Raw genomic sequence first — 27,022 nt, forward strand, 5'->3', positions numbered from 1 at the left:
AGTGTCCACATACATTGCCAGTGGATCAAAAATCCAAAATGGATAATCATTGGCAGTGTGCCTCAGACTTTAGATCTTAACAAATAAAAGTGGAAAGCATTTGGATATGATTAAAGAACAAAGAAACAAGGGGACAGAAAGCAACCAATTCAGAAAATATGGAACAGTTGGTTCACCCTAATTATAGCCATCTTGATTTTTCTTTTTTCTTCTGTATGTATCAATTGGAAGTTCAGTAGAAAATTAACCCTTTGCCTAATTATAGAAATAAATTTGTTGCAGATTTTTTAAAGTGACTTTATTCTTTTCCTTAAACTCAAATTTCAAAAGTCAGTTGCAGTTTATTTTGGTCATAATTCTTTCCTTTGATACAGTTCAGCAGTTTACTTTTCATTTCCTAAGACCTGAATTTCTTACATCTACTATCATCTAAACGAGGATGTGTTGACATAAATGAGAAGATGAAAGATTCAACTAATTAAAGAAATCATACATTTGAGTAGTTTGAGTTGTATGGAAGTGTGGCTGAATCTCAGCAAATGAAGCAATATTATGCATAATGATAATGATTTTGCAGATTGTTTATTTTTGCCAGTCAAGCACAAAAATAAGGCATAAGTTCTGACCCTTCCTTTCCATAAATATTCTCATAGATAGGAAGGTTATGGAAATTGGGATGTATTTGGTTTTCTAACAGAGATGAATTTTTTGAGATGTAGTTTACTTTATACTTGATTGCTTGCGTTTCAGTCTTTTTCCACTTTGTTATAACTAGTATATTCATTTATTCTCTATTCATACTATATAAGAAGTTATATCGGGTTTTATGGTAAATGTTTTAGAAAGAATGAAACCCATAGATTTGATCAGTAGGTGTGTATTATATAATCTGTTTGGTACCTAACATGTTTTTTTTGCCTGTTATTTGAGAATCTTTAAACACAGGTACAAAAGTAAAAATGAGAAAAATAACCAAAACTTTCAATGTCAAAGTCATGATGAAACATTGTAAGGCTTTACATACATTTCAGATTTGTTGGCTTTATCTATTAATTTTCACTTTTCGTTAGTCCTAAAGAAATTATTGCAACCTCTCCCCTACCCTTCAGACACCTCAACCTGCATTTCCTTTAATTCCAAACCATTTTTTCATACTGTCATAACTTTTTATTTCTAAAACAGATTTGATCACGTCCTTAGTCTAATTCATTTTGGCTCCCTCTTCCTTATCGCAGGAGCTCTCAACATGGGGAGTACATTAGACTTGCTCAAGAAGCTTCTAAAATATGCACATATCTAGAACCCATCATCAGAAACTCTGATTTTTTCATAGGAGTGGGAAGTGTATTTGACAGACTTTTTTTCATTATTTCAGGTGCCCCCTTATGTCATATTCCAACCAAACTTTCTCATCCTGTCTCAGGCCATTTCTGAGATGACTCAGAAATTTCCTCCAGTCATCTTCTGTTCTTCTCTAGCCATGCTAAATGTATGTGTTTTATAAATAGTTTTATTCCATACCTCTATACTTTTGTACATGTTAGTCCCAACCTCCAAAGTATCTTCTCTTTCTGCCCTCCCCTTCTCTCTATTCTGAGTCTTAAATCAGTCAAACAACTACTTATCTTCCTAGGTTCTACACATCTTTCCTTACACGTTGAAATCGCCACTCTATATTTTGTGTTTAGCATTTATATTTGAATACTTTCTTTTGCTGTCTGTCTCTCCCATTAAATTCATGTAATTAATCTTATTCATGTTTATAGTAAATGACTATATGGATTAATAATAAGTGAAAGGCTTGCTAGGAATTTAAATATACAACTTTTTTGTGAACATTTTTAGGGTCGTAATTAGATGTTCGTGATCAACCACCAAGACCTAGGTTGATACTGTACATAATTTTATTTTTCATAAAATATACATTTAAAACATATTTATTTATTTTTCTTCTTTTTACCCCCTTGTGCCCACAGACGAAATCTCACAAAACTGTCCCTTATCTTCAGTCACATGCTGGCAGAAATCAAAGCAATCTTCCCCAACGGGCAATTTCAGGGAGATAACTTTCGTATTACGAAAGCAGACGCTGCTGAATTCTGGAGGAAGTTTTTTGGAGACAAGTAAGTAAAAAATCATTTTATTGTTTGGATCCATGTTTGCATAATGACCTAGTTCTACTTCCACTTTCAGGTGATATAGATTTTATTTAGTAGCTTGAGAGTGTACTTTAGTATTTTTGATAAGTGCTTTGATTGCTAATTTTTTCTGTTTAACCACCAAAAGTATACCTTAATAACTGAATAGTTTTATGTGATTATAGACTAAATATCAGTTATACAGCATTTATTTATTTAATGATCATTCACTGAGTTAGTTTGCTCTAAGAAGCAGGCATATGTAAGATAGAGTTTCTATTACATGAGATGCTTATAACTTTTTATAATACAGTAAACACAAGACAGGTACAAAATAAGAATCAAAAAGAGACAGATACTTTAAAGGTGGCATAAATAAACTGCTCAGAGAGGGACAGTTGCTTCATAATTTCAGGAATCCTGGACTGCCTTCTGAAGGAGGTGATGCATAAGCTTGGTTAAACTTCTGAAAGTAAAGTGGGAGGAGGCCTTAGAACCCTGATTCAGGCTTTGTTTGTGTCACTGCACAGCAAGTAGACATGTGTAAACAAGATACAGAAATGAGGAAAATATTAAGACAGAGTTGCATTATATCACAAAATAGCCGGATAAAGATTTTTTTTTTAGGTGCTCTCCACCTAGACTCAGGTGAGACTGGTAAATAATAGAAGGTGAATGTTTGAGGCCAGCATAACTTAAAACCTGAAAAGCTTTAAAAATTTTCTTGGGAATCCCTCAGTAAGATGATCAAGAACCGAGCATCAGGAGGCTTATGTTTTCTTCAGTAATGTTTTAAGTGTCCCTTTGATGAGAGTGCACATCAGAATGTCCTTAAATGGAGGCAGAACCCCAGCTGAGTATTAAGGAGGAAGAGATTACTTACACATGGATTATGATTTTCATCCTGTAGTTAGAGATATAAAACTGGTGAAATGAGATATATAAAATACTGATATATACTATTGGTGGTCTTACTCCTAAAGTGCTGGTGAATTGACTGTAACATTGTTTTTGTTGTTGTTGTTTTCTTTAGGAAGTTTATCTATAGTTACCACCATGATTAGAATATGCTTACATAAAGCATTGTGCATTTTATTACATACATAATGTTTTGGCTTTGAAAATGTTAAAAAGTCTTTTTCCTTCCTAAAGAAAATATTTTCTGCATTATATTTAGGTACTAAAGGAGGAAATGCCATTATTGCCATTAATAAGGACATTCTGTATTCCAAAAATCTAGCTATTCACAATAATGCTCCAGTATCCAATCACAAATGAGAAACTTAAAAAACAAAGTTTTATCCTCATCTGAATTAGAGTAACAGCTGAAAGTGTAAAAAATTTTGTGAAGGGTAGAAAGGAGAAAGTCATTGCTAACTTCTGGGGGAAAGAACTGAGGATTTCCTGAAGTTACAGTTCATGTTTAACACTGTGAACCTGATGCAAGCAATTGGTAACCTTCAAAATAAACTTTATCTTAAAATTTTAAGAAAATCTGTAGGACAAACTGTGGTGTTTCTTTCTGAAAACTGAAAGTTTTAGTGCATCATGAAATTGTTTGCTTTTCAAAAGGTCAATAAAAAATGGAGAGATTGCTCACTTTTTTCAAGAGAGGAGTTTGTTTTGCTGGCATCTCAAGCCACAGAGAATTATGCACTTGAGACATTTTTACTTCTCTTTATTTATAGCTGCAAACATCAAGGAGCTGAAATTTCTGTTCAACTGCTACATGAGTGAAATCACTACTAAATCAAACAGGATTCTTGAAATACCGATGAAATACTCTCTCTCCCTCCCAAATCCTTGTACTTATGTCTCCTGTCTTCACTTACTTAAAAAAGCTACTTAATTTTTCTTTAACATTTTTACTTTTGGGATGAAAGCCAAATTTAAAGCCCCTTCTGGAACTCAGACCTATTTCTGTAGTCATCAAAAGTAATGATTCTTTGAAGAGATCATTGGAGGAACCATCTTTATATTCTCTGGATTTTCAGCTTATCGTTCTGCAGTGTTTTATTGAATGAGTGAACAAATGAATGAATGATAGAGCCTTTCAAAAGGTTGAACTCTTTTATCTTCTTTATACTCTGATACTAGTTTGTATTTTCACATAACTTAGTTCTTATATGAAAGCATTCCTGTCATCTATCTAGCTACCCATTGAGGTCATGTGAGAGTGCTTTTATTTGACCTAACCAGTGGCTTTGAACTTAAAGCAGTATTTTTTGCTAAAAACATGACCATTGAGAGGTTAGTTCTAAAAACAGCCAAACAGATTATAACTTTTATACAGCGGTTTTTAGCTTAAGAAGTATTGTGTCTCCGTTCCCCCTGCAAAATAAAGGAATCCTCGGTAAAAACAAAGTCTTAAGATTGAATTAAAGTTGGAAAAAAACTATTTTTTGAAGGACATTGTAAAACTTCTGAAGGCCACTGAAGGATTCAGACCTTATAAACACAAGCAGAAGGCATGACATCTTTAGGTGTCACATGCCTAATGTGGAATTTCTCAGCTTCTCAGTCTCTTTGCAGTCATGGTGGGGCCCAGGGCTGTGCTCAGGGCCCAACTCAGCTGTGAAGACACTGCCTGCTTGGAGTCCCCAGGGAATCAGTAACACATCTGTGTCAGGCTAACTGGTTGGGAAGTTCTGTATTTGTTAGATTTTTATGCAAATTCACGGTTTGAATAGTTGAGCCCTGCTGTTGCTTTCTTAGTCTGTTGACTAGAAGATAGTAAAAATATGTAAGAAAAGAGAAGTGACATTATTGATTAATATGTCTAAGTAAACTCTGAAAATGAGGCCAATACCAAACTGAATATTGGTGGCATGGATTAGTACTTTGTAATCTAGAGAGTGTAGGCATGAGGTCCCCCAAACGTGTTACTTTCTGTTAAAGACACATTACTATATCAGACTGTGGTTGATAGTCATTTTCCTAAGCTGGTCAGTAGCAGTTACTGAGCTACTTGTACTTAAGTACTTCTTGACATTGAGGAGATCTAGATATACATTTCCAACCAAATTATAATTCAGCAAGAACCTTGGATTCTAACTCCTGAATCTTCTTTTAACTCTTTTTTAAAAAAAATTTTATTTTTAAATCATGTTTAATCTATTACAGTTGTCTCAATTTTTCCCCCTTTGCTTTCCTCCATACATTCCACCCCACCCTCCTCTCCCACTGGCAGTTCCCACTCTGTTGTCCATGTCCATGGGTCATTCATAGATGTTCTTTGCTTACTCCCTCCTCCTTTCCACCATTGTCCTGCTTCCCCATCCCCTCTGGTCTCTTTCAGTCTGCTCCATGTTTCCATGCCTGTGGTTCATTTTGTTTGTAACTTTATTTTGTTGAATAGATTCCACTTATAGGTGAGATCATATGGTATTTTTCTTACAACGACTGACTGCTTTCACTTAGCATAATATTTTCCCGTCCCATCCATATTGTTGCAAAAGGTAGGAGTTCCTTCTTTCTTTTTTTTAAATGCAGATTATTTATGTATATATGTATGTATGTATGTATGTATTTAAATGTCAAGATCCATGATAAAATATTTAAAAATTTAAATCCATTACAAAGTCTCAGCAATTAAAACAACATGACACCAGCACAGAAATAATCAGGTAGATCAATGAAATAAAATGAGCATTCTAGAAACAAATGTATATTTCTTGTCTAACACTGTGATATATGATTAAATTGATATTTCAGATCAATGGGGAAAATAAGGCTTATTCAATATATAAGGTGCATGGGTCATTATTACTTGAAATACAACAAATACAGAGCCCCGTTTCACACATTATACAAAACATATTCAGGTGACGTAAAAATCAGTATGTAAAATCTAAGGAGTTTTAGGAGAAATACAAAATAACATTTTTCTTACTCTGAAGTAAAATATTCAAACCCAGAAGCTATAAAGTAAAATATTGACAATATGACTATATTAAGCATTTAAGACTATATTGTCATATACATGTAAAAAAAGTTAAAGAACAAGTAATAGAGTAGGAAAGGACACATCTAAAAAGGGTTAATAGTTTTTGTTTTCTTTGGGGAAAAAAATTCTACAAAAAGTTAATCAAAAAAATGGATAAAGAATGGCAAAAAGACATTTAAAGCTTTTTTAAAAATAATGGAAATGGCAAGAAATATACAAAAACAGATTTAGCTTCAACAAATAATAAAATAACAGTTAAAATAATACATCATTGAGGAATCAAGCTGGCTGAGGAATGAGTGGAAGTCACACTGACCTCCTCCCAGGAATTACAACTCAATTGTGGAGAAATCACCTGGAATAAACAACTGAACAATAGTCAGAGGATCCTTGTAACTTCGGAGACAGAAGAATCAGCTTTAGGGCAATCAAGCTGGTAAGGAGTGCAGTAGAAACTCAAGAGGCGGGTGGTAACACCAGAAGGATATTGAAAGGGCCACTTGGATCCCCCTGAGAAGAGTGGGGTCTAAACCATAAGCGGGCATCTCCAACCTACAGCACCAGAGTCCAAAAAGTACCCAGAAAACATCCAGCTGCAAAAAGTGGCAGGGTTGCTCTCTGCCAGAGACAGGTGGCTGCAGATGCAAAGAACCGTTGAAAGGGCCAGTTTATAAATTTTTATTTGCAGCCACTTACCTAGTCTCCAGCAAAGGTGGGACAGAGTGGGCTAGAGACACCTGAGGGGAGAGCCTTTCTGGGTAGAGCAGTCTGGGTTGCAGGCCTTTGTTTTTCACCACTTGGAATATTTCTTGCCATTCCTGTCTGGCTTGTAGTGTTTCTGTTAAGAAGTCAGCTATCAGCTGTACCGGGGCTCCCTTTAATGTTACTATGTGTTTCTCCCTTGCTGCCTTTAGGATTCTCTGTTTGTCTTTGATATTTGCCACTTTAATGATGATGTGTCTTGGAGTGGGCCTCATTGGGTTCCTCTTGAATGGGACCTTCTGTGCCTCCTGGACTTGTGTGACTTTTTCTCTCCTCCAATTAGGGAAGTTTTCCATCATTACTTTTTCAAACAGGTTCTCTATCCCTTGCTCCTCTCCTTCTCCTTCTGGTATCCCAATTATACGGATACTATTATGTTTCAGTTTGTCCTGCTTTTCCCTAAATGCCTCTTCATTCTTTTTGAGTCTTTTTTCATTTTCTTGCTCTTTCTGAGTGCTTTTTTTTTTTTTTTTACCTTATCCTCCAGCTCACTTATTCTGTCCTCAGCTTCATCCTTCATCTGGCCTGCTTTTGATTCCTTTCTCCTGTGTTCTTCAATTCAGAAACTGTATTCTTCATTTCCTCTTGTCTCTCCTTGATAGCTTCTATGTCCTTTTTCATGGTGATATAGTTTGTGGTAAGTTCCTTGTAGTTTCCCTGTAGTTTTTGGTAATTCTCTTTGAGCTCATGGTGCTTATTGAGCTTCCTTAGAACCGTTGTTTGGAACTCAATATCTGATAGTTTACTTGCCTCTATTTCATTTAGTTCTCTTTCTGGGGATTCCTCCTTTCCCTTCAATTGGGGGGCATTTCTTTGTCTTGCCTTTATTTTGAGACTCTTCTGTTTTGCTTCTGCTTCTTAAGTTGATCTGTCTTAATTTCATGACTTTGTGATGTGAACTTCTATGGTAGGAGACCGCTCTTTTTACTTTCTGGATCTGCCTCTGATGATGTCAGATGTTGACCCTCTCTGACCCTAGGTAGTCTCTTTGAGACTTTCAGGAATCTACTCTCTGGCTGTCTCCTTTAGCTGTTAAGCTGGTCACTTTGCACTCAGCAGGTAGGCTTAGACACCAGAGGGCGGGGCAGAGTCCCTCCTGGTGGCAGGATTTTGGGTCCTCTCATATATTGCTGCACAGGGGAGTGATCTGCCTGAGCAAGATGGCTGCTGCCGAATGAGGGATGAGTCAGCACCCAGAACCTCATGGCTACTCTCTCAGTTCTCCCCTCAGAGTCCCCGTCCCCAGTCTCTCCCCATATCCCTCCAGCCCAGTCTGCCGCTGCTTTAGCTGGAGACCAGGGTAAGTAGCTACAAGTACAAATTTATGCGTTGGCTCTTTAAATGGCTCTTTGCATCTCCAGCCACCTGTCTCTGGCAAAGAGCAACCCTGCCACTTTTTCACAGCTGGTTGCTATATGTGCACTTTTTGGGCTCTGGTGCTGTAGGCTGGAGATCCCCGCTTATGATTTAGGCCCTGCTCATTTGAGGGGGATCCAATTGGCTATTCCAGTATCCTTCTGTGCTGCCATCTGTCGGTGCCCCGCACGCCATCTTGAGTTTCTACTGCACTCCTTATCAGTTAGATTGAGCTATAGCTGATTCTTTTGTCTTTCCAAGGTTGTAAGGCTCCTGTCTTGCTGTTTTTTAGATGTTTATTCCAGCTGATTTCTCCACAATTTAGTTGTAATTCCAGGTTGTTCCTGGGAGGATGTCAGTGTGACTTCCGCTCACTGCTTCGTCATCTTGATTCTCCCTGAATCTTCTTATATGTCCTCTTTTCCTCATTTTTGCCTCAAGTTCTGTTCTTTTCTTTCAAGTTAAAATTGTTTCTTGAGTTTCTGATCTCTTTACCTGTCTTCAGTAACAAAATACCCTGTTGTTTTTCTTAGTGAGACCAGTGACCTCTCTAAAAAGTGGAATTAAACTTTTTTTTTTTTTTTTTGCCATAGGTGTTTCTATGAATCCTTATTAATTCTGGGTTAAAGTCTAAAATCCTATCAACATGATCGGCTTTAGGATCTATTTTTTCCCCGCTTCATCTTTTTGTATTCAGCTTATCCTCAAAGAAAGAAACTACTCAGCACACTATACTTATTTCCTAATGTGCTTTCCCTCCCTCACCTGATTGTGTTTGTTTCTCTTTATTGCATCCACTGTGTGGGAAGCCTGTTTTCTATGCCCTGCCCAGTGTTACCCGTTTGGAAGCTTTCTTGACAACCTCAATCTAAGATGGACACCCCTGCCCTCTGCTTCCCAGACACCTGTGCTCCCATCTGGCATACTTGATTGCAGTGAACTGCTGACATACTCGCATTTCCCAATAGACTAGGAGAGTTCCTTGAAGGCAGGGACTGGGCCTTTTTTTCCTCAGAGCCTGGCACATTTCTTTGTATGTGTAAGGCACTAATAAATGTTAGCAGACTTTATGAACAACTGAATGGATGGGTGGGTGATGTCTATTTCTGCTCAAAATTTTCCATGAGTTTATCTACAAATTTAGTAATTTATTTTATTATCACTTCCTATAATTTTGTTCCTTGGAATGCCTCTTTCCCTCTTCTTTTTGTTTATTATCCCTGAATTTTGACACCGTTCTTCAAATCTAGTTCAGAAATCCCCTTTTCTTGATTCTTCTCAATAATATACGCCCTCTTACACATTCAACTTTATTTACTCCATGCTTTTTGTCCTTGTGTTTCAGATACATTTAATATTATTGAATGTATGTTTATTACATAGGTCTTTTCACTTGACTATGAAGCTTGTTCTTTTTTTTATCCAAAAATTAGTGAAGACATATATTTATTAGAGTTATATGTTAAACTCTGTGTTCATTGCTTTCATACAGGCTAACCCTATTTTCAGTATAGTGTTTAATCATTCTTTAAATGGTTATTAAATGAATCCTTTGGGTACTATATACACAGCAGTAATTGTTGGGTAAGTTCATGGCATATTTTCTATCATTAAAGTTCTCTCTTCCTTTATTTATTCCTGTTCTTCAGTGAAGTAGATTATTTGGCTCTTTCCTGATACATCAGCAGTTTCAGGTTTCTATGTCTTGGCTCATACTGCTCCTTTCACTTGAAGATTTCTATAGTTGCTGACATCAAAGTTAATACTAATCTTTAAAAAAATATTTTTATTTAAATCATTTTTTATTTTTAAACTACTATTACTAATCTCTCAGTGTTCATCTCGCTATAGATTCTCTCCCTGTTATCACTAGATCTCTTATTAAACTTCTCTAAGCTCTCGCTTATCCCCTGACATTATTTTCATTGTTTCATTAAGATTATTTGTCTATTAGTCTCATTTCCCATTAGACTTTAAGTTCCATGAAATCAGGCTTATTTATTCATCTTTGAATTTCATAAAGTAGCTCAACACAATGTCTCATATTTTGACTTTGAGGAACTGTTATTCATGTAATTCAAATGAGTGGAGGGGTAGAGGAATATGTGTGAGCATGTGCTCCTGTGAGTTAGAGACAGCGAAACAGAGCTTGTTTGCTTGATTGATTGGGAGGCAGCATGCCCAGAGGCCATCTGTGTTTAGGTTTTGATTGCAACATTTACTAGCTTTGTGACTTTGGGCAAGCCACTTGATTTCTCCATGCATCAGTTTCTTCATTTATAAAATGTGGATGGTAATAACAATAATACCTACTATCTAGGGATGCCATGAAGGTTAAAAGAGCAAAAGTCTATCTCCAATGCACATAGAACAGTGTCTGGCATAAGTAAGTACCTTATGTTGTGGAATAATGAACCAATTTAAATCTTTAACCTTGCTCCAAGTGAGTGTATTTAATAATATTAATTCTACAAATAATATAATTAATACTCAACTTTGTGTAATGGAGGTTCTATAGTCCCTAAAAGTCTAAAAGCAAAAGCTAAAATAAGTTTTCTAAAATTGTATGTAGTCCTATATAAAAGTAGGGTAGAACCTAAGAAACTGTCCTGCTTACCATGGAAAAAGTTCATCTGCTTAAAGCTCAGTTCGTTACCTCTACCTTTGATTTCCTGGGGAAGTTGTATGGCCCTCCTTTGGTTTCCTGTATTTTCCTTTCACTTTTAATGAGAGATAATAGTTACTTTACCTTTCCAGTGAGTGAGATACATGTTTTCTAGCATATTAACTAGATCAGTTTTCCCTCTGGTTAAAGAAGAGAAAACTTGGTCATATTTAATTAAAGGAAGGGTTACACAATAGAAATTAACAATTTTTACAAGGAAACTGTGCTTCAGGAGCTCTAGAGAGAAAGAAAAAAAACTAAAATAGAACTCAAGGAATGAATTTCAATATTCCTATTTAGTCAAGTATTATTGCCTATTTTTTTTAATCAAAGCATCTTTACATTAATAAGGAAAATAAAATTACAAGTCTATTTTAACAAGATCCTAGATACAAGAAGGAAATAAGATGCCAAATTATAATTTTCTGTCTTTTAAGCAGTGTATATGCCATTTGAGGGAGACAGTATATTAAAAAATGATAAATGCTTAAAATCAGCCTTGTCCCTGGAGAAAAGTGGCTAAAGAATGTCATTAATAGTAACTTACTAACTTACTTATTCACTAGAGTGGGTGGGAGGAGTGCTCAGGTTCCAAGGAGGAGCTGGTGTTGGGTGTGGGTTATACATGTGGTAATGCGACCTCTGGCAGTCTCTGCAGCGGTGGATGCTGTCAGTGGGACTGAATTGTTATGTGTCTGCTATAGAGAAAGGTACAAAGTACCTTTAAAGTTACAGAATTGCCATTCATTTGTTACCCCCTTTTTCCCTTCTCTCTTCTCTGAACCCCTCAATAAGTGACATTTACCTCAGTAATCACCATGACTTAGGTTCTGGTTCTCATTCCTAAAACCTGATTTTATTAGAACCAAGAGCATGTTTAGAGAATGGATACAATTTAGCTAAGATCTGTAACCAAAGTAATGGTTTTTAAAATTTACAGTGATTAATGCTACTCTCAGGCAGATGAAGGTACTTGTGTCACTGTAGATAAATTATATGTGGAGCCATATCATATCCAGAACATTCCTTGGTGAACATGGAATCCATTATAGGACTTCTCTGCCTTGAGGACTTCAATCCTTGAGGACTAAAAGAATTGAAATTGGTATTCTCTCTGGACTATGCTCTGAAAGATTTGTCCATTTCTGTCCCTTTGGACTTTCTTTATCCATATGCAAAGTTGCATTTTTGAAACTCTGTTTTTTGAAGGCTCACAAAAATGGGGATCCCATTGATGGATTTTTAAGTAGAAGGGTGGTCACACTTGCATTTCAAGTAGGTCACCCTTCCTGAAGTATGGATAATGAATTTCAGCAGTGGTTTCTAAACCCATGTGATTATATCCCTTATTTCTAAGTACTTTTTAAGCATATCATTATTTATCTAGATGTCTGTTTGTTATTAAATAATATAAAAGTTTCACAGCTGAAAGCTTTTTTAAAAAGGGTTTATTAATTAAAGCGACTAAAAAGGACCAGGTCTTGGGCATGCAGTCTAAACCACCAGCAGCATGAGTAGGAAGAAAGGACACACATGTCTGTTGTCCTGGAGTTGACGGGAACTATTACACATTATGTTTTGGGGAAGAAAGGTGTATGTTGTTTTGAAAGAATTTATATTGGTTACAGATAAGGGGAGTGGGAAAAGGTGAAGTGGGGGTAGTTTTTTGATAGGTGTACAATCTATAAGAAATCATTACTACTTTTGTTGGACTGTAGCCTATAGTCCTACAAGTTCATGAATATGCAGGGCGCTGTAGCATTTGGTGGTCATTGCAGAAGCTGGTTCAAAGTTCTAACATATATTCAGGAATGCAAGCAGTCTTTAGTGAGTTGGCCCACAGCTATTAACTGCTTAATTAATATTTTCTCTTTCTCTCACTCTCTTGCCTGATGTAAGTTAATGTAGGATATATTAAAATATTAATATTGTCACTATGTATCATCTGCATATATATAATACATACTACTAAATAGATAATATACAAGGTCTAGCACAAATAATGCCCCTTTTTTATTACAAAATCATAAGCATGTAATTCTGTAACATAACAGTATCACACTCAAGCACACCATATGATATTTTAGGTGAAATGTTCAAATAAAACTATATATTATTACACCCATATTATGACCCTACCAACCCCAGTCAAGCAGGGCTTACTTCTGCCAGACCCTGTATATTCGCATATATAAAACAAATAAAGGACACATTATAACAAATTTTTAAAGTTATATAAAAATCAAAGTAGACTTTCAGTATTCTCATCCTAAAAATGATCATCTTGTATACTTCTGGAATTTGTAACTATGACACCCCGTCCACACACACACTTTAGAAACTGATCGATTAGGAGAGAAATAGGAGAGAGAGAGGTGGCAAGCTGTTGTAGAAAACTAGGTGGAGATCATAATATACTTAAAATAATCAATACATAAAATAAAATTAATATACAAAATAATATCTCTATGAAAATAAAACACATACACAAAGTTAAGAATGATACAAATATGCAGTTAATCATACTTGATTTTTAGAACGTATGACGTTAAAGAAAGATGTCAAATATGCCTCAATTTCGATTTGAACAACTGGGTACCAGTCATTGAGACAAGAAAAATAGGAAGAAGAGATTTAGCAACCAAATAAATTTAGTTTGGCATATGTTTGATTTTGTGCACCCAGATAAATCCGTGTGGTGATATCTATTAGCAGGTTGGATATACAGCCTTTAGGCTGTGGAAAGAATATAGAATAGAGATAGAGATTTTAGGACTGACAGTACATTTATAAGAGTTTGCAGATTGGCTGTGGAATGTTTTCCTTGGCCTCATGCAATGTTTAAATTTTTTAAAAAAGCCATAGCTGATAACTTTTACAGGTTATTGATTTTACACAGAAATATTGTATTGAATTTAATTCAATTGGGAGTGCTGGAAATGCTACATCTGAATTCTGACAAGGCAGCAGTTGGCTAGAGCTAGGTGCCAGCTACCCAATTTAGATGTGCTGTCCTCTAATTTATTGCAGTCTTTACTTGGACATCTTGACTTACTTACATTCCTTCACTAGTCCCCAGATACTTGACTTTGGTGATCTCTGAAATCTATTGAAGTCAGTTGATGTAGACCATGGAGACTGTGCAGAGTGAATGAAGAGGACAGATCCCTAAAAAATTCCAGTGAATACACGGAGGAAATTTAAGGAAGTGGGGGAGTCACCATATAAGTAGTGAGAAAACCTGCAAAGTACAGTATTATAGATGCTAAAGGAAGATTGGATTTAAAGAAAGGAGATGAACCAGATGCTATTACTTAAAGATCAACTAGACAAAGACTTAAAAATTTTCATTATATATAGTAACAACAAGGCTTTTATAACCTATTTTCTTCAAGTTTCCTTGTAACCAAAGCTTTAAATAGGCTCCACACATTTCACTGAATAGATGTATTGGCTTTTTGGTGTGCACTCAGTTGGTGTTTTGGCTTTTTGGTGTGCACTGGATAAGTGCTTTGGACTTTGGATTGTATTGAATTGGTAGGTTAAGTGTCTTTGTCTTCCAACAAGACTCTTGGTGAATTATAGCCAGTCACCCTAGAAGGTGGAGTCTAAAAGTATCTTTTTAAAATTATTTTGAAGTTTCTGCACTCCTAAATAATAGGATAAAATTGTCACCTTGTCCTCCAAAGTCTAATCTGTTCTTATATCCAGACTTTGGTTACTTATTTTACTTCCTCATATTAGGAAGTAATTGGTTCACTTTTTTTTTTTATTAGTTTTCTCTGTCAAGTGAGGAAAATACATTTATTGCTTTTGCTGAGACCATTAATGTTTCCTTAATAATTCTGAATATTAAGTCAATCACTGAAACTTCGAGAAACTGTATTTCTAAAGCATTGTTTAAAATTGTCCTGTGCAGGCCCCTATTTTTTAAAAAAGCAAACTTCAAATTTCTCCACCTCTTTAGTTCTAGCCAGCTGATCAGTTGCATTTAATCCATTAAAACAAAAGTTGTAAGCCACTTATATGTATCTTCATTCTTAAAAGTTCTCATATTATATTCTGAGAAAGAATTATTTTCTTATTCAGTATTTAGTAATGTGCCCCTGGATTCAAAAAGGTCCTGGTTCTTTATCCCTCTTGAACATTTATTCCCTTCCCTGCTGGATGTCTCCACATTGGTAGGCACAGAAAGACAGTGTCTCTCCTCTAGGTCAAAAAACATCTTCACTTACATCCTTGGAAGAAAGAGGTAGTCATTCTCTGCAGATCAGATGACAGGCATATGTATTGACCATTATAAAATATTTGGGCTTTCTAAGCTTTAGGTTCCTTTCCAGTTACAAAACTCACTGTGTGTACAGATGTCACCTGGCTCTCAGGGAACACGTCCAAGAAAAATGCTGATATTCGGACCACGGCTTTTCCTGTGAGTAACAAAAGTCCACAAACCCTGTCTTTGCCAGCAGTCCTCAGTCCTGAAACTGTGATACGCTAACTTGTTAACTTGGAAATAGGGTTAGAATCTCAGACTCTGCAGTTCTTGAGGACCATGTTCTGTTGGTAGAGAAACTGTACTTAATAGCAAAGTAAATAAGCTTTTTAAAGTTAACATGTAGGGATTTAGTTTTCATTAATAGACTTTCTATTTTTCCTTATTCTGACAATAACTGTTTTCCCACTGTAGCTTTGATTTTGCTTTGTTATGCCGTGGTCATTAGTAGTTTCTTTCAATAGAAGGAATTTTAGGAGATCTACTAATGCACAATAGATGTATGCACGTTCTTCTGTGAAGGTTTTAGAAGTGTTATGGGAAGTCGTTTATTTCTTTTGCTGCAATTTAAGTTATGTACCTCGCAGACTTCGCCCATTAATTTTTACCTTTAATTGTCCTACATAGAGAGATTTATGAAGATTTTTAAATTATTATTGACATTTTTATTTTTTGGAAAACAAGCTGAGCTCTTAATGCTAAAGGGACGATCATTTCAAAGCCTTACTTAAGGCCTTCTATGGCAGGACTTGCTAATTTTAGAGTATATAGTTTCCTAATTTTGTTTAATCTGACTTCAGCAGATCAGAGGCACCTTGCTGTGATCCATAAGATATTGTATCTCATGTGTAGTGAGAACCTACCAAGTATCACAGAACTTTCATAGAAAATATACTGGAGAACAGTTGCATATTAGAAAGAAAAGGACAATATCCATTGCTTTAAGAACAGAATCCTTCTGTTGTTGTATGCTCATGGCTATTAAGGGAGAAAATTAAAAATGAAATTTTGACATGTTTTTATGGATTGTATTTGCAGTTTCTCTTCCCACCCCTTTCCACCAATAAATTTTATTTTTCAAACCTGGGAACGAAATGGAATTACATACAAAGTAATTTCATGGTTACAGTAAATTTACTAATTATTACATTCAAAAGTTGTGAGACTAGAAGTTAGTATCAAATCTATTGCATGAGGTTATTGAGAAAATTGGTAATGTTAAGCAATTTTCCTTGTTTTTGCAATCTTCTCAAAATGTTTGACTACAATATAGACAAAATGTTATAAAGTTTTTTACAAAGAAAAAAACCTATCACAAATACACAACATCTGTGTCTTTCTGTATGAGCCAGGCATTGTCACTTAAGCGAAAGAATAATTAGATCTAATTATGTATATCCATGGTGACCATGGTTATCATCCTATCCATGATGAGTTAGTTGTAAGGACTATCTGACCAGAGGGGTTTGATATCCTCTTTCTGTGGGTTACTGGAAAACAATTGTTTTTCTCATAGTGATGGAAGAACAAGAACAACAATAGCCTGTTAAAAATCTATTTTCATGCCCTTTAACAAATAGTCGTTACAAAAAAAGATTGGAGTTAAGGAAATACTAAATGTAAAATATCAGCAGACTTAGGAATCACCGAACTAATATTTTTGCTTCCACAACAAAAACAAAAACATCAAATATCTTATGAATGTTCTGTCTTCTTCCCAACAAAGCTAGCTTTGAATTTAAGGGTACTGACACTGAACTCTATCTTTATTGATCAAGGTTAATTTTCTGACAAAATTCAGATGATTGAAACTAGACATGGGTTAATAGAGAGAGAGCATGTTTTCATTTTCTTTAAAGTCATGATGACATTTTATGTCCCTGAGCTTGAATGGATTTTAGGCAGTTACCACCCCACCGCCACCATAGTAACAAAACCAACAACCAGCAATACATGTCGATTTCCTTACTTATATTATGGCAGGTACGTTGTCCTTTCCCTCTTTTTAATCTTAGATATTTTTAAGTTTAATAAACATACAGAAAAGCACACAAATCATAAATAGAGGCTGAGGAACTTTTCACAAAGTGAACACTAATATAAATGCCACCCATATAAAGTAATAATATGTCACCTGCAGTTCAGAATCCACCCTTTCCCAGACCTTCAGTTCTTCCCATGTAAGCACTGTCTGCCCATGGTCTCCTAACTTCTATCATCATGGAATCATGGAGTTAAAAATCATATAATTACACTCTTTCAAAAATACCTGGCTTCTTTCACTCTTAATTATATAAGTTTATGGAATTTACCTGTGTCCTTGCATGTAGCAGTGCTTTATTCATTCCCCTTGCTACATTGTATGGCTATTCCAGTTTACCTATTCATGGTGGACAGATCTTGGGTTCTTCCTCCATTAGGTTATTGTCAGTAGTGCTGCTATGTCTATTTTTTTGACATTAAAAAATATGTACCTGTTTCTGCTGGATGTATATCTAGGAGTGTAATTACTTTCTCCTAGTATATGCATAGTTTTTGCTTTTGTAGCTTTTTTAGTAGAGAATCAAAGTTTTCCAAAGTGGTTTACCAATCCAATCACCTGTGCCTAAAAATTTCTGCTGTTCCATATCTTCACCAACACTTTATGACATCATTCATCCTTTTCTCTCTCTTCATGGGTTTTTTTTTTTTTCCCCCAATAAGCCACCTGGTAGGATAGAGTGGAATCTTACTGTGTTTTTAATTTACATTTCCCTGATGACCAGTGAAGTTGAGCACACCTTTGTATGTTTATTGAACATTTTGATTTTATGTTTGTGTATGTGGAAATTATTTGTCCAATATTTGACTAATCATTATTAAGACACTTTTATATATTATAGATAGGAATCTTTTGTGAATCATATGTATGTAACTAGCATCTCTCTACATGGGACTTTTTCACTTTGTTCATGATGTTTTCATGAATACAGGATTTTAATTTGTCTTTTATTTTTTAAACATTTTGGGCCTTGTTTAAATTATTTTCCTGCTCCAAAGTAATGTAGATATTCTCCATGTTTGTTCTAAAAAAAACTTTGTTGTTTTATCTTTCATAGTTAGGTCCAAGGTTCATCTAAACTGATTTTTCTGTGGTATTATATAAGGGTCGAGATTCATTTTCTTTCACATGTGTATCAGTATGACCCGCAAACATTTATTGAAAACAGCATCCTTTACTCACTGCTGTTTATGTATAATTGATGTTATATATCTATTGTCCAGATATGTTTCCATTTGTTTCTAAAATTTCTGTTTTTGTTCCATCTATATTTCTGTCCTTGTGCCAATACCACACAGCCTGTCTTTCCCTCTCTCTTCCTTTCCCCTCCCCCTCCCTCCCTTCCTTCCTTCCTTCCTTCCTCTATTTTATTTAATGTATTGGGGTGACATTGGTTAATCATATTATAGGTTTCTGGCGTACAATTTTATAATACATCATTTGTATATTGTATTGTGTGTTCACCCGCCCCCCCCCCCCCCAGCCCCAAGTCAAGTCTTCTTCCATGACCATTTATTCCTACTTTACCCTTTTCTATCTCCCCCATCCCTCTTTCCCTCTGGAAATCACCATACTGTTGTCTGTGTCTGAGGTTTTTTTGTTTTGCTTTTTTGCTTAATCCCTTCACCTTTTTCACTGAGCCCAGCTTGTTCTCTATCCACACTGTCTTAATTAAATGAGTATAAGCTTGTCAGTGCTGTTTTTATTTATGATTGGCTTGATTATTCTGGGCTCTTGATATTTTCCTATAAAGTTTAAAATCAGCTTGTCAATTTCAAATAGAAAAATATCTTCTAGAAGTTGTTATTGGAATTATATTAAATATAGGAATCATTTTGGTGAGAATTTACATCTTACTGAATCTGCTAATGTGTTATATGAGTAAAAATAAAACCTGCAGCCTGTTTTGAATTTGTGGTTTCATGAAGGTGTTTTGCTTTTATTGGGGGATCAATCTTCTAACCATTTTTTCTTTCTTTTCTCATACTTTGTACTAAAACTGCAGAATTTGCCCTGGCTGGTGTGGCTCAAATGGGAGCATCATCCTGTATCCGAAAGGTTGCAGGTTTCATTCCCAACCAGGGCAACCTAAGTTGCTGGTTTGATTCCCAGTCCAGGCACATACAGGAGGCAACCAATTGATGTTTCCCTTTCACATTGATGTTTTTCTCTCTTTCCCTTCTTCTCTCTCTAAAAGCAATGAAAAAAATGTCCTTGGTGAGGACTGAAAAAAAAAACAACTTCAGAATCTTCAAATAAGTGTTAAATTATTTTGTGTGTTGTATCTCTGGTTTTGTATGTGCCTATGTTGATGTTGTGGTTTTCATTATCTTTTATTAGTTTTATTCCTATTTATTTGAAATTTTCAGATGGTGTTGTAAAAGCAAGTATTTTTAAGCCTTATTTTCTAATTATGTATTATTTATTTATAGAAATACAACTAATATTTATATATTGTTCTTGTATTCAGCAAGCATGTTGAAGTATCTTATTACTTCTTAAAGTTTATCTAAAAATTCCTTTGTATTTCCTACATAAAAACTATATCATAGGCAAATACTATTCTTTTGTTTTTAATCTATTCTGCCTATGGTTCCATAATATATTTTAAATTGGTTTCAGTATATCTTTTATTCCTATAAGCTATCAGAGCCTATTAGAAGTATAGAGAAAATAATCAATTATAATCCTACCATTGTCCAGTTAGATGATAACAGATAAATGCTAGTTTGTAGCATTGGATCATAAACAACATACAATTTTTAAAATGCTACTTCCACTTAATAATAAGCCATGGACATAATTTTCTTAGGTGAAATCCCTAGAAATAGGCTTTCTGGGTCACACTTGCTGCCTAATTGACGTCTGGAAATGCTGTGTAAATTCTCATTTATTCACACCAGAAGTATCCTCAAGTTACTGTTTCCAAACACCCTGGCCTGTGTTGAGATTCACACCTTAAGTATGTAATCTTTTTTAATGCAAGTTAAAAATAAAACCTGTAGGCTTTTTTGAACTTGTGGTTTCATGAAAATGCTTTGCCTTTTTTGGGGTATGAATCTTCTAAGTCTTCCATTCCTTATACTTTTGTCTTAAAACTGTAGGATCTTCAGATTAGAAGATATAATACTGCCCTTCACTTTTACAGAGGAGGAGACAAACCTAGAAGGCTGAGTGATTTGTCAGTTGGTGACCTCCTGACACCTTTGCAACTTTTTCTGTGTATTGGTTTGACCCTATTTTCTCTGAAATGGCACTTTGTTTTCCAGACTTTAAAACAATCATTTGTTTTTGTGATAGACCAGAACCCATTATCTAATAAGAGAATTATAATATAGCCTTATATTTATCGAGTTCATGTCCCTCCTGACATTCTCTGAACCTACTACCCTTTTTCTGATGTCATCAAAGATCGCTGTGCAGCAGGTGAATGGTAGCACACATTTCTAGGCCCTTTCTCTGTGAAACACTCTTGTGGCTTCCCTAGACACAGTTTAATTTGAAACACACAAATTTTATTTCCATGCCTCATTTGTCTTGGGCAAAGATGAATAAAATACAATTTCTGATCTCATGGATCTCCATCCCGTGGGGTAACCATGGCACATGGATCTTTTTCTGTGATAACTAGTTCATGGCACGCCATCATTTATTTAGAAGTCTTTCCACTTGTCAGTAGTAGAAAGACAGATTAAACTCTTTCTGGATTGGTGAGATCTTAAAGCTTAGATGGCCTTTTTATGTTCTCTATTCCTTTTCTTTCTCTTCCTCTTTCCTTTTTCCCAGGTCTCACCCAGCATACTGATGTTTCTGTGAATTTGTAGGACAGTTTGCCATCAATATTTTCTTTCACTGTCTTCATCTCTAGGGAGAGAGGTAGTAGAAACCAACACTCTGTCTTGTTGTTACAGTCTAATTTAAAAATGTGAAAGTCGCCCTCTTCCTTTCCCTTTCCCCCCATAACACACCTCAGGAATGAATATGGTAGCAACTTGAAATCCTCTTTGGTAAGTCTAGATTCTTAGTGTAACAGTTTTAAAACAATTTTTTTTAAACTGTCATTGCAGTCTCTTTCTGTTTTTCACTCATGAGCCCCCCCTCCCCACCATCCCTTTCACCTTTTCCCCATGGTGACGGTTAGTTCAACTAATCAAAGGAAGAGTATCTGTTGTACAAACTTTTATGTATAGTAAAGTAACCATATATTGCCCTTCTTAATTCCTTTTACTATTCTCAATTAAGTTTCCAGCAAATGCTTGTTTGAATGTTAGGTTTATCACAAGTGAACTATGAGAAAGTCTTACTTATGCAGGTACTATGGAAATAACAGCTTGCCCCTTTGTAAATTGTTTTTCCTTGGTGCTATGATAGACTGCCACTTTAGGAATTTGTACATTAAAAAGAATAATTTGCTCGGGGAAATTGTTGGATATTCAAAAGAATTAGCATCTGTATTACATTTTTAATATGGGGATGAGGATAGTTCTTTTTTATGGTAATAGATACTGAAGATGTCTATTTGATCAGTTTATATACTTTTTATACTTTATACACAAGGCAGAATCAGAATTTAAACAATTTTTAAAACATTTCCATACAAAAGGATAAAACATATACCATTCTTAAATCAGTAGTTCTTTAATTTTTTTTTTTTTACTTTGAATATCATGGTTCATATCCCTTTCGTGTGTTGAATATTTGGAACTTTAATTTGGAAAAGAAAAATGTGCTTCTTAATTGTCACTACTTCCACAGTAACTGTAATGAAGCAGGACAAAATGCATATTTACGCTTCACTATCAGTCAGTACCCTTCTAGTATTATCAAAAGTTCTCCTTGTTCTTTTAAAACAGCAACATTTTGGTTACCTTAATCAGAGCCTGATGTGTGTTTCTTCTAAATGGCGTCTGATGTGGTGTCTCTCTTCGGTTCTCTGTGGTTTCCTGTTTTTTTCATACATAGAGAAAAGCCTTTTGATGTATTCAGCCTCAAATTTTTTTCTTTTAATGGACTATTAGATCCATACTTTCTTGTAACTACAGTATAACATTGTAAATCTAGCTCACCATTCATTTATTCATCTTGCCACAGAGCACTCCTTGGGAATTCCTCCAGCCCTTCCTTAAATTTTCTGCCTCTATATTCCTTAGCATTACAGTCTTATTCATACCCTGAAAATGTGTGCTCTTCAAGGACAGAGATGGTATTTTGTGTTTCCATAGTTAGACTTCTCCATAGAAATATGCCTTACCTTAACAACTAATAGATGTAACGTATCAGTGACTCCTCAACCTGCTATCCCCAGACCAGGCACATCAGCATCCCTTGGAAACTTGACAGAACTTTACATTATCTCATCCTGAATCAGAATATCTTGAGTTGAAAATCAGCAATTTCTGCATTAACAATCCTTTCAATGATTCTGATGCATGCTCAAGTTTGACAACCACAGTAGTGGATACATTTACATAATGCTTCACGAGAGGGTTGGGATAAGATGCGACCAAGTTAGTCTGTTCTGCCTGAGTCTTTTTGCTATAGAGATACTGGTAAAGAAAAGGCCAAGATTTATATATATGCAATTGTATAAGAGGATATGTATAACTCTTCTACATGCCCTCTTATACACATAGCTGTCATATTGTGAAAACTGCAGCTGTAAAATGTTAAACATATGAATAGTTTCTTTCTTCCACCTATTCAGGAGTAGGCATTTAACATTGCAAAGGAGGAAAATTAACTAAGGAATGAATAATCAGTGTTACTTGTTTTCATGGTGAAGAGGAGCTGGGTGAATGTTGGAAGCTGGTCAGGTAGATAGGTTTGGAGCCTTTTCCCTGGATACCATTATATCCTATTATGAATTTTTGAACCATGTAAATGCATTACCCTGAGAAAAATTTTGATACATGGTATTTAATACAAATAAATTAGTTAATAAGTGTTTAAAAATACAATTCCATGTGATAGAATATTGTGTGGTTGGTTAAAAAATATTAAGATTTCCCTTTGCATTGTATAAAATGTTAGGTAACATGTGTTTCATCTCTGCAAAAAACATGGGGGTGGTGACTGAAATGTCTAAATGACTTTCCACTGATGTCAAGATGGTAGGTGAATGGTACAATAAGCAAAGGATTCTATTATATGAACCCATTGTCTTGTAACTATTTTAGGAAAATAAATAGAGGGGGAAAATTTACCTTGATTCTAAATTAAATAATCTTGTATACACAAAGAGGTCAGACGTATGGGACTTGGACCTAATACCTTCTTCTTTCACATGTATTTTTAGAAATATCTTGATAGTCAAGGGTTGTTTAAGAGAAAAATTGATTTAGATTTTTTGTCATATTCTTAGCAAATGGAAAATAATCCGGTTAGCAAAACCTATTACATGTGTTTTGAATTATGAACAATATTCTCAACTATTTGTCTTTTAGTACAAATGCAATTATATTAATGTTATGATTGAACCATGCTGTTTCAGTGGAAGGTATGTCTTAAATGACACTTGATCCAATTACTCATTTTTTTTTTCTTGTGCAGAACTATCGTGCCATGGAAAGTATTTAGACAGTGCCTTCATGAGGTCCATCAAATTAGCTCTGGCCTGGAAGCAATGGCTCTAAAATCAACGATTGATTTAACTTGTAATGATTATATTTCAGTTTTTGAATTTGATATTTTTACCAGGCTATTTCAGGTAAGTTTCCATTCATTTAATCCTCTTCTCTTGCATGTGTGTGTGGAGTGCGCACATGGATTTGTGTGTATGTCTGTCTTTCACACATATACACAGGCACAGATACACAAACATATTGGAAATAGTCTCATTTTTGGTATTGTATACTTTTAAAGCCAGTCATTGATAGGAGTTTTTGTCCAGAGCTATAAGTTTAGAGTTTGGACTATCAAGTGCTGTGAGCCTAATGGTTGCTTATTAGCATTGAAAAGATTCATGCAAAGGAGCTTTGTTTTAAATTCATTATTTAGTTTTTCATTTTACTTTCTTATTCTGTTTTTGGCTCAGTAACTGATATGATACAACTTTTACAGTTGGGCATTTGCTGCAGTTGTATCCCAACTTCTCTCCTTTGTCTCTACATTCATTGGGTGAGAAGATAATTAGTAAACTTGGAAGTAGGTAGTTAGAACATTTATCCTGTTCTGTATTGCAGATTATCCTGGGCTATACCGTTTTACCACTTGATATGCTCATTCAGTAGTATGTTATAAACATCTTTCCATGTCACAAATATGTTTCATCAATATAATTTTCAATTTTCAGTTGCTACATGATATTTAATCCATAGGTTATTTAACAAGTCTCTCTTTTGGAAAATTAAGGCTTTTTTTCTGTTTTCTCCCTAATGTATGTGATTTTGAGATTAACCTTCTTATATTGTTTATTGTTTATTTTGAAAACCAGTGCTTTATAATTGTCTTTACATAGCTATTCAGAGAAGTATATATCTTATGGTGAAAGCTGGATGCTATCATTTTATTCTTTTGTGTGCCTTAATGGACTTACCCTAAACATAAAGACTTGAAATTTCATTTAAGTAGTCCTATAATGAAAGCATCCCTCCTAAAAATCTTTATGATAAATTATATAGTAGTTGAGGAAAATTGATCAGAAACCAGGCTTGTTTATATTCTGATGTAGTTTTCTACTGTTTTAGTCTGTAGTAAGATTTACTCTGTTTGAAACATGCTTTCAACAAATGTTAAGAGTATATTACTGGTTTTCATGTTTGCCATGTATGAGTTTTTTGCTTCTGTGATTTGTGACTCTGCTTTCCACTGGTCTGCAAGGATTGGGTGACTGATTTATGTAAGAAAACAAGATTGCATGGGGTTAACTTTTAATTTATGAAAGAACCTGGTAACAGAAGGCAAATTAACTCTTGTCAACAGTACTTATAGAATACATTTTACTTTATTACAACTTTAAAGTCATAATTTTGCCTAGGCATATAGGATTAAGATATTAAATAAATGACTATAGAAAGCATCCTTTTGCTTATCTTCAATTCACAGCAGTTTCATGATTATTCCCTTGGTATATACAGGTTCTCAGCTTATATAATTTTAAAATAAACTTTAGTAAAAGATTATGTTAACTGATACTGCTCATTTTAAATTGGTACTTCTCCTTTCTTTAAAGGTTTTTGTTCATTTTTCCAAACCCCTTATTTAACATGGCACAAAGACATTCTAAACAATAGGGGCCTTGCTTCTTCCACTTGTGAAGGAAGAGAACAAAGGTTATTTTCATAAACCCAACTCCACATTCCAAAAGTACTGTGTTTTTTTTGTGGGAAGGGAAGCCTGAATGAATTTTTAGAGTGGATATTAAATGCTAGAATACCTCAGTTATAAAAAAGTTTGAGGGCAACTTCAAGGTTCAACACTTACCCCAACTGCTACTTAATATGTACACATATTTTCTTATAAGCTGTTTCACTTTAAAAGAGCCCAGGTTATCTTAATACACTATTATGTATATCTTATGTTCAGGGGGTTGGGAGAGGAAAACAATCTTAAGCAGAGCTACTGTAAAAAGTTTTAGATGACAAAACCAAACTCTTCCTTGTGGACCAAAGAAAGCCTAGTTTCTTTTAAAACACACAATTACAGAAGTAGCTAAAGAACTTTTATTAGTCCCTATATATTTCTGAGATTATTCACTTCTTTTGGTTTTATTATTCAAATGAGTAATCATACATGTACCTTAAAATAGATAAAATTGCTTCTATGAATGGAAAAGTGGATGTATTAACTTTTACTGATCTTTTTTACACAACTTTAAAAACTAAGTTTTAAGTCATAATGTGTTCTATATGAAAATGTAGGTCTGTGCATGCTGTAACTGCATGAACATACATCCTTCTGCAGCTGTGATATTGGTGGTTAATTGGTAGTGAATTCCTCCAGCTCTAAATTGTTAGACTTGGGATATTTAGCAGAGTGATCTGAGAGTGGGCAGGGATTGGGGTCTGACGTTGAGAACTAGCACAGGGGTTTGGAGGAGTCAACAGAGGCTAGGAGATAAAGTTAAGAATGCCTAGGAGACAAAAGAAGTAAAAAACTGGATACCCTTCCTTGTTTCCCTCTTCCTTCATTCTCTTACTCTGCTAAAACTTGAACAAATGCTGGGGAGTCACTGGAAAGAGCTTGCAATGGCTAACTTCTGTATGTATTTCTTCCTCTTAATTCTGCCTTTAATCTTCTCTCCAGGTAGTTCAGAGACTTGGGATTGGCAGGTACTGATGTCCTGGGATGTAAAAGCAGGGATTTTTCTCTCTTCCCTCTCCCTGGGGCTGCTGTTCCCCTTTGCCCTAAATTTTCCCCACAACCAGAGAAGACTGGGTTGTTGAGAAATGGGGCAATAAATTGGAGGGACGGTAGGATAAGGAATGAGTGATTTGGAAGATATAGCATCAATGGAATAGTGAGAAGCATAAGAGGAAGAAAGTCATTCACTGTAGCAAGTAATAAGAAAGTGTCTGGGCGGACCAGCTGAGGCCCCTCTTCCGGCATAAGCTGTAACTTAGTAGATGGTTATTTTTGAAAATAATAGAATTTGGGAGAATGGAGGGACTAATCTCCTTAATTCACGTCCTTAATTTGTTACTAGTCATTAAAAATTTCGAAATAATTTTGTTTTAATGTGTGTGAAAAGACTTCCTTTAATCTCTAAAAACAAATTGCAAAAATAATTTTTATTTTCTAAAGCACTTGTTTTGACTTCTTTAAACCATTAGTTGGCAAAATACTTTTAAAAAGCAATAAAACTACTACCGCATGTTTCTGACTGTGGCCTGTATTCACAAGA

General features: G+C 35.0%; 1 protein-coding gene across 1 annotated transcript in view; it reads left to right on the forward strand.

Moving 5' to 3' along the window:
• Nucleotides 1-27,022, forward strand: part of CBLB (Cbl proto-oncogene B) — a 207,846-nt gene that overhangs the window by 89,878 nt on the left and 90,946 nt on the right. Inside the window, exons 4-5 of the mRNA XM_054577335.1 lie at nt 1,977-2,123; nt 23,731-23,887. Coding sequence (XP_054433310.1) covers nt 1,977-2,123; nt 23,731-23,887 — 304 coding nt within the window. The remainder of the gene's footprint in view (nt 1-1,976; nt 2,124-23,730; nt 23,888-27,022) is intronic.

The sequence above is a fragment of the Pteronotus mesoamericanus genome, unplaced genomic scaffold (assembly GCF_021234165.1).
Source record: "Pteronotus mesoamericanus isolate MK-2021 breed Mesoamerican mustached bat unplaced genomic scaffold, CSHL_Meso_final contig_42, whole genome shotgun sequence".
In the NCBI taxonomy this organism is placed as follows: Eukaryota; Metazoa; Chordata; class Mammalia; order Chiroptera; family Mormoopidae; genus Pteronotus; species Pteronotus mesoamericanus.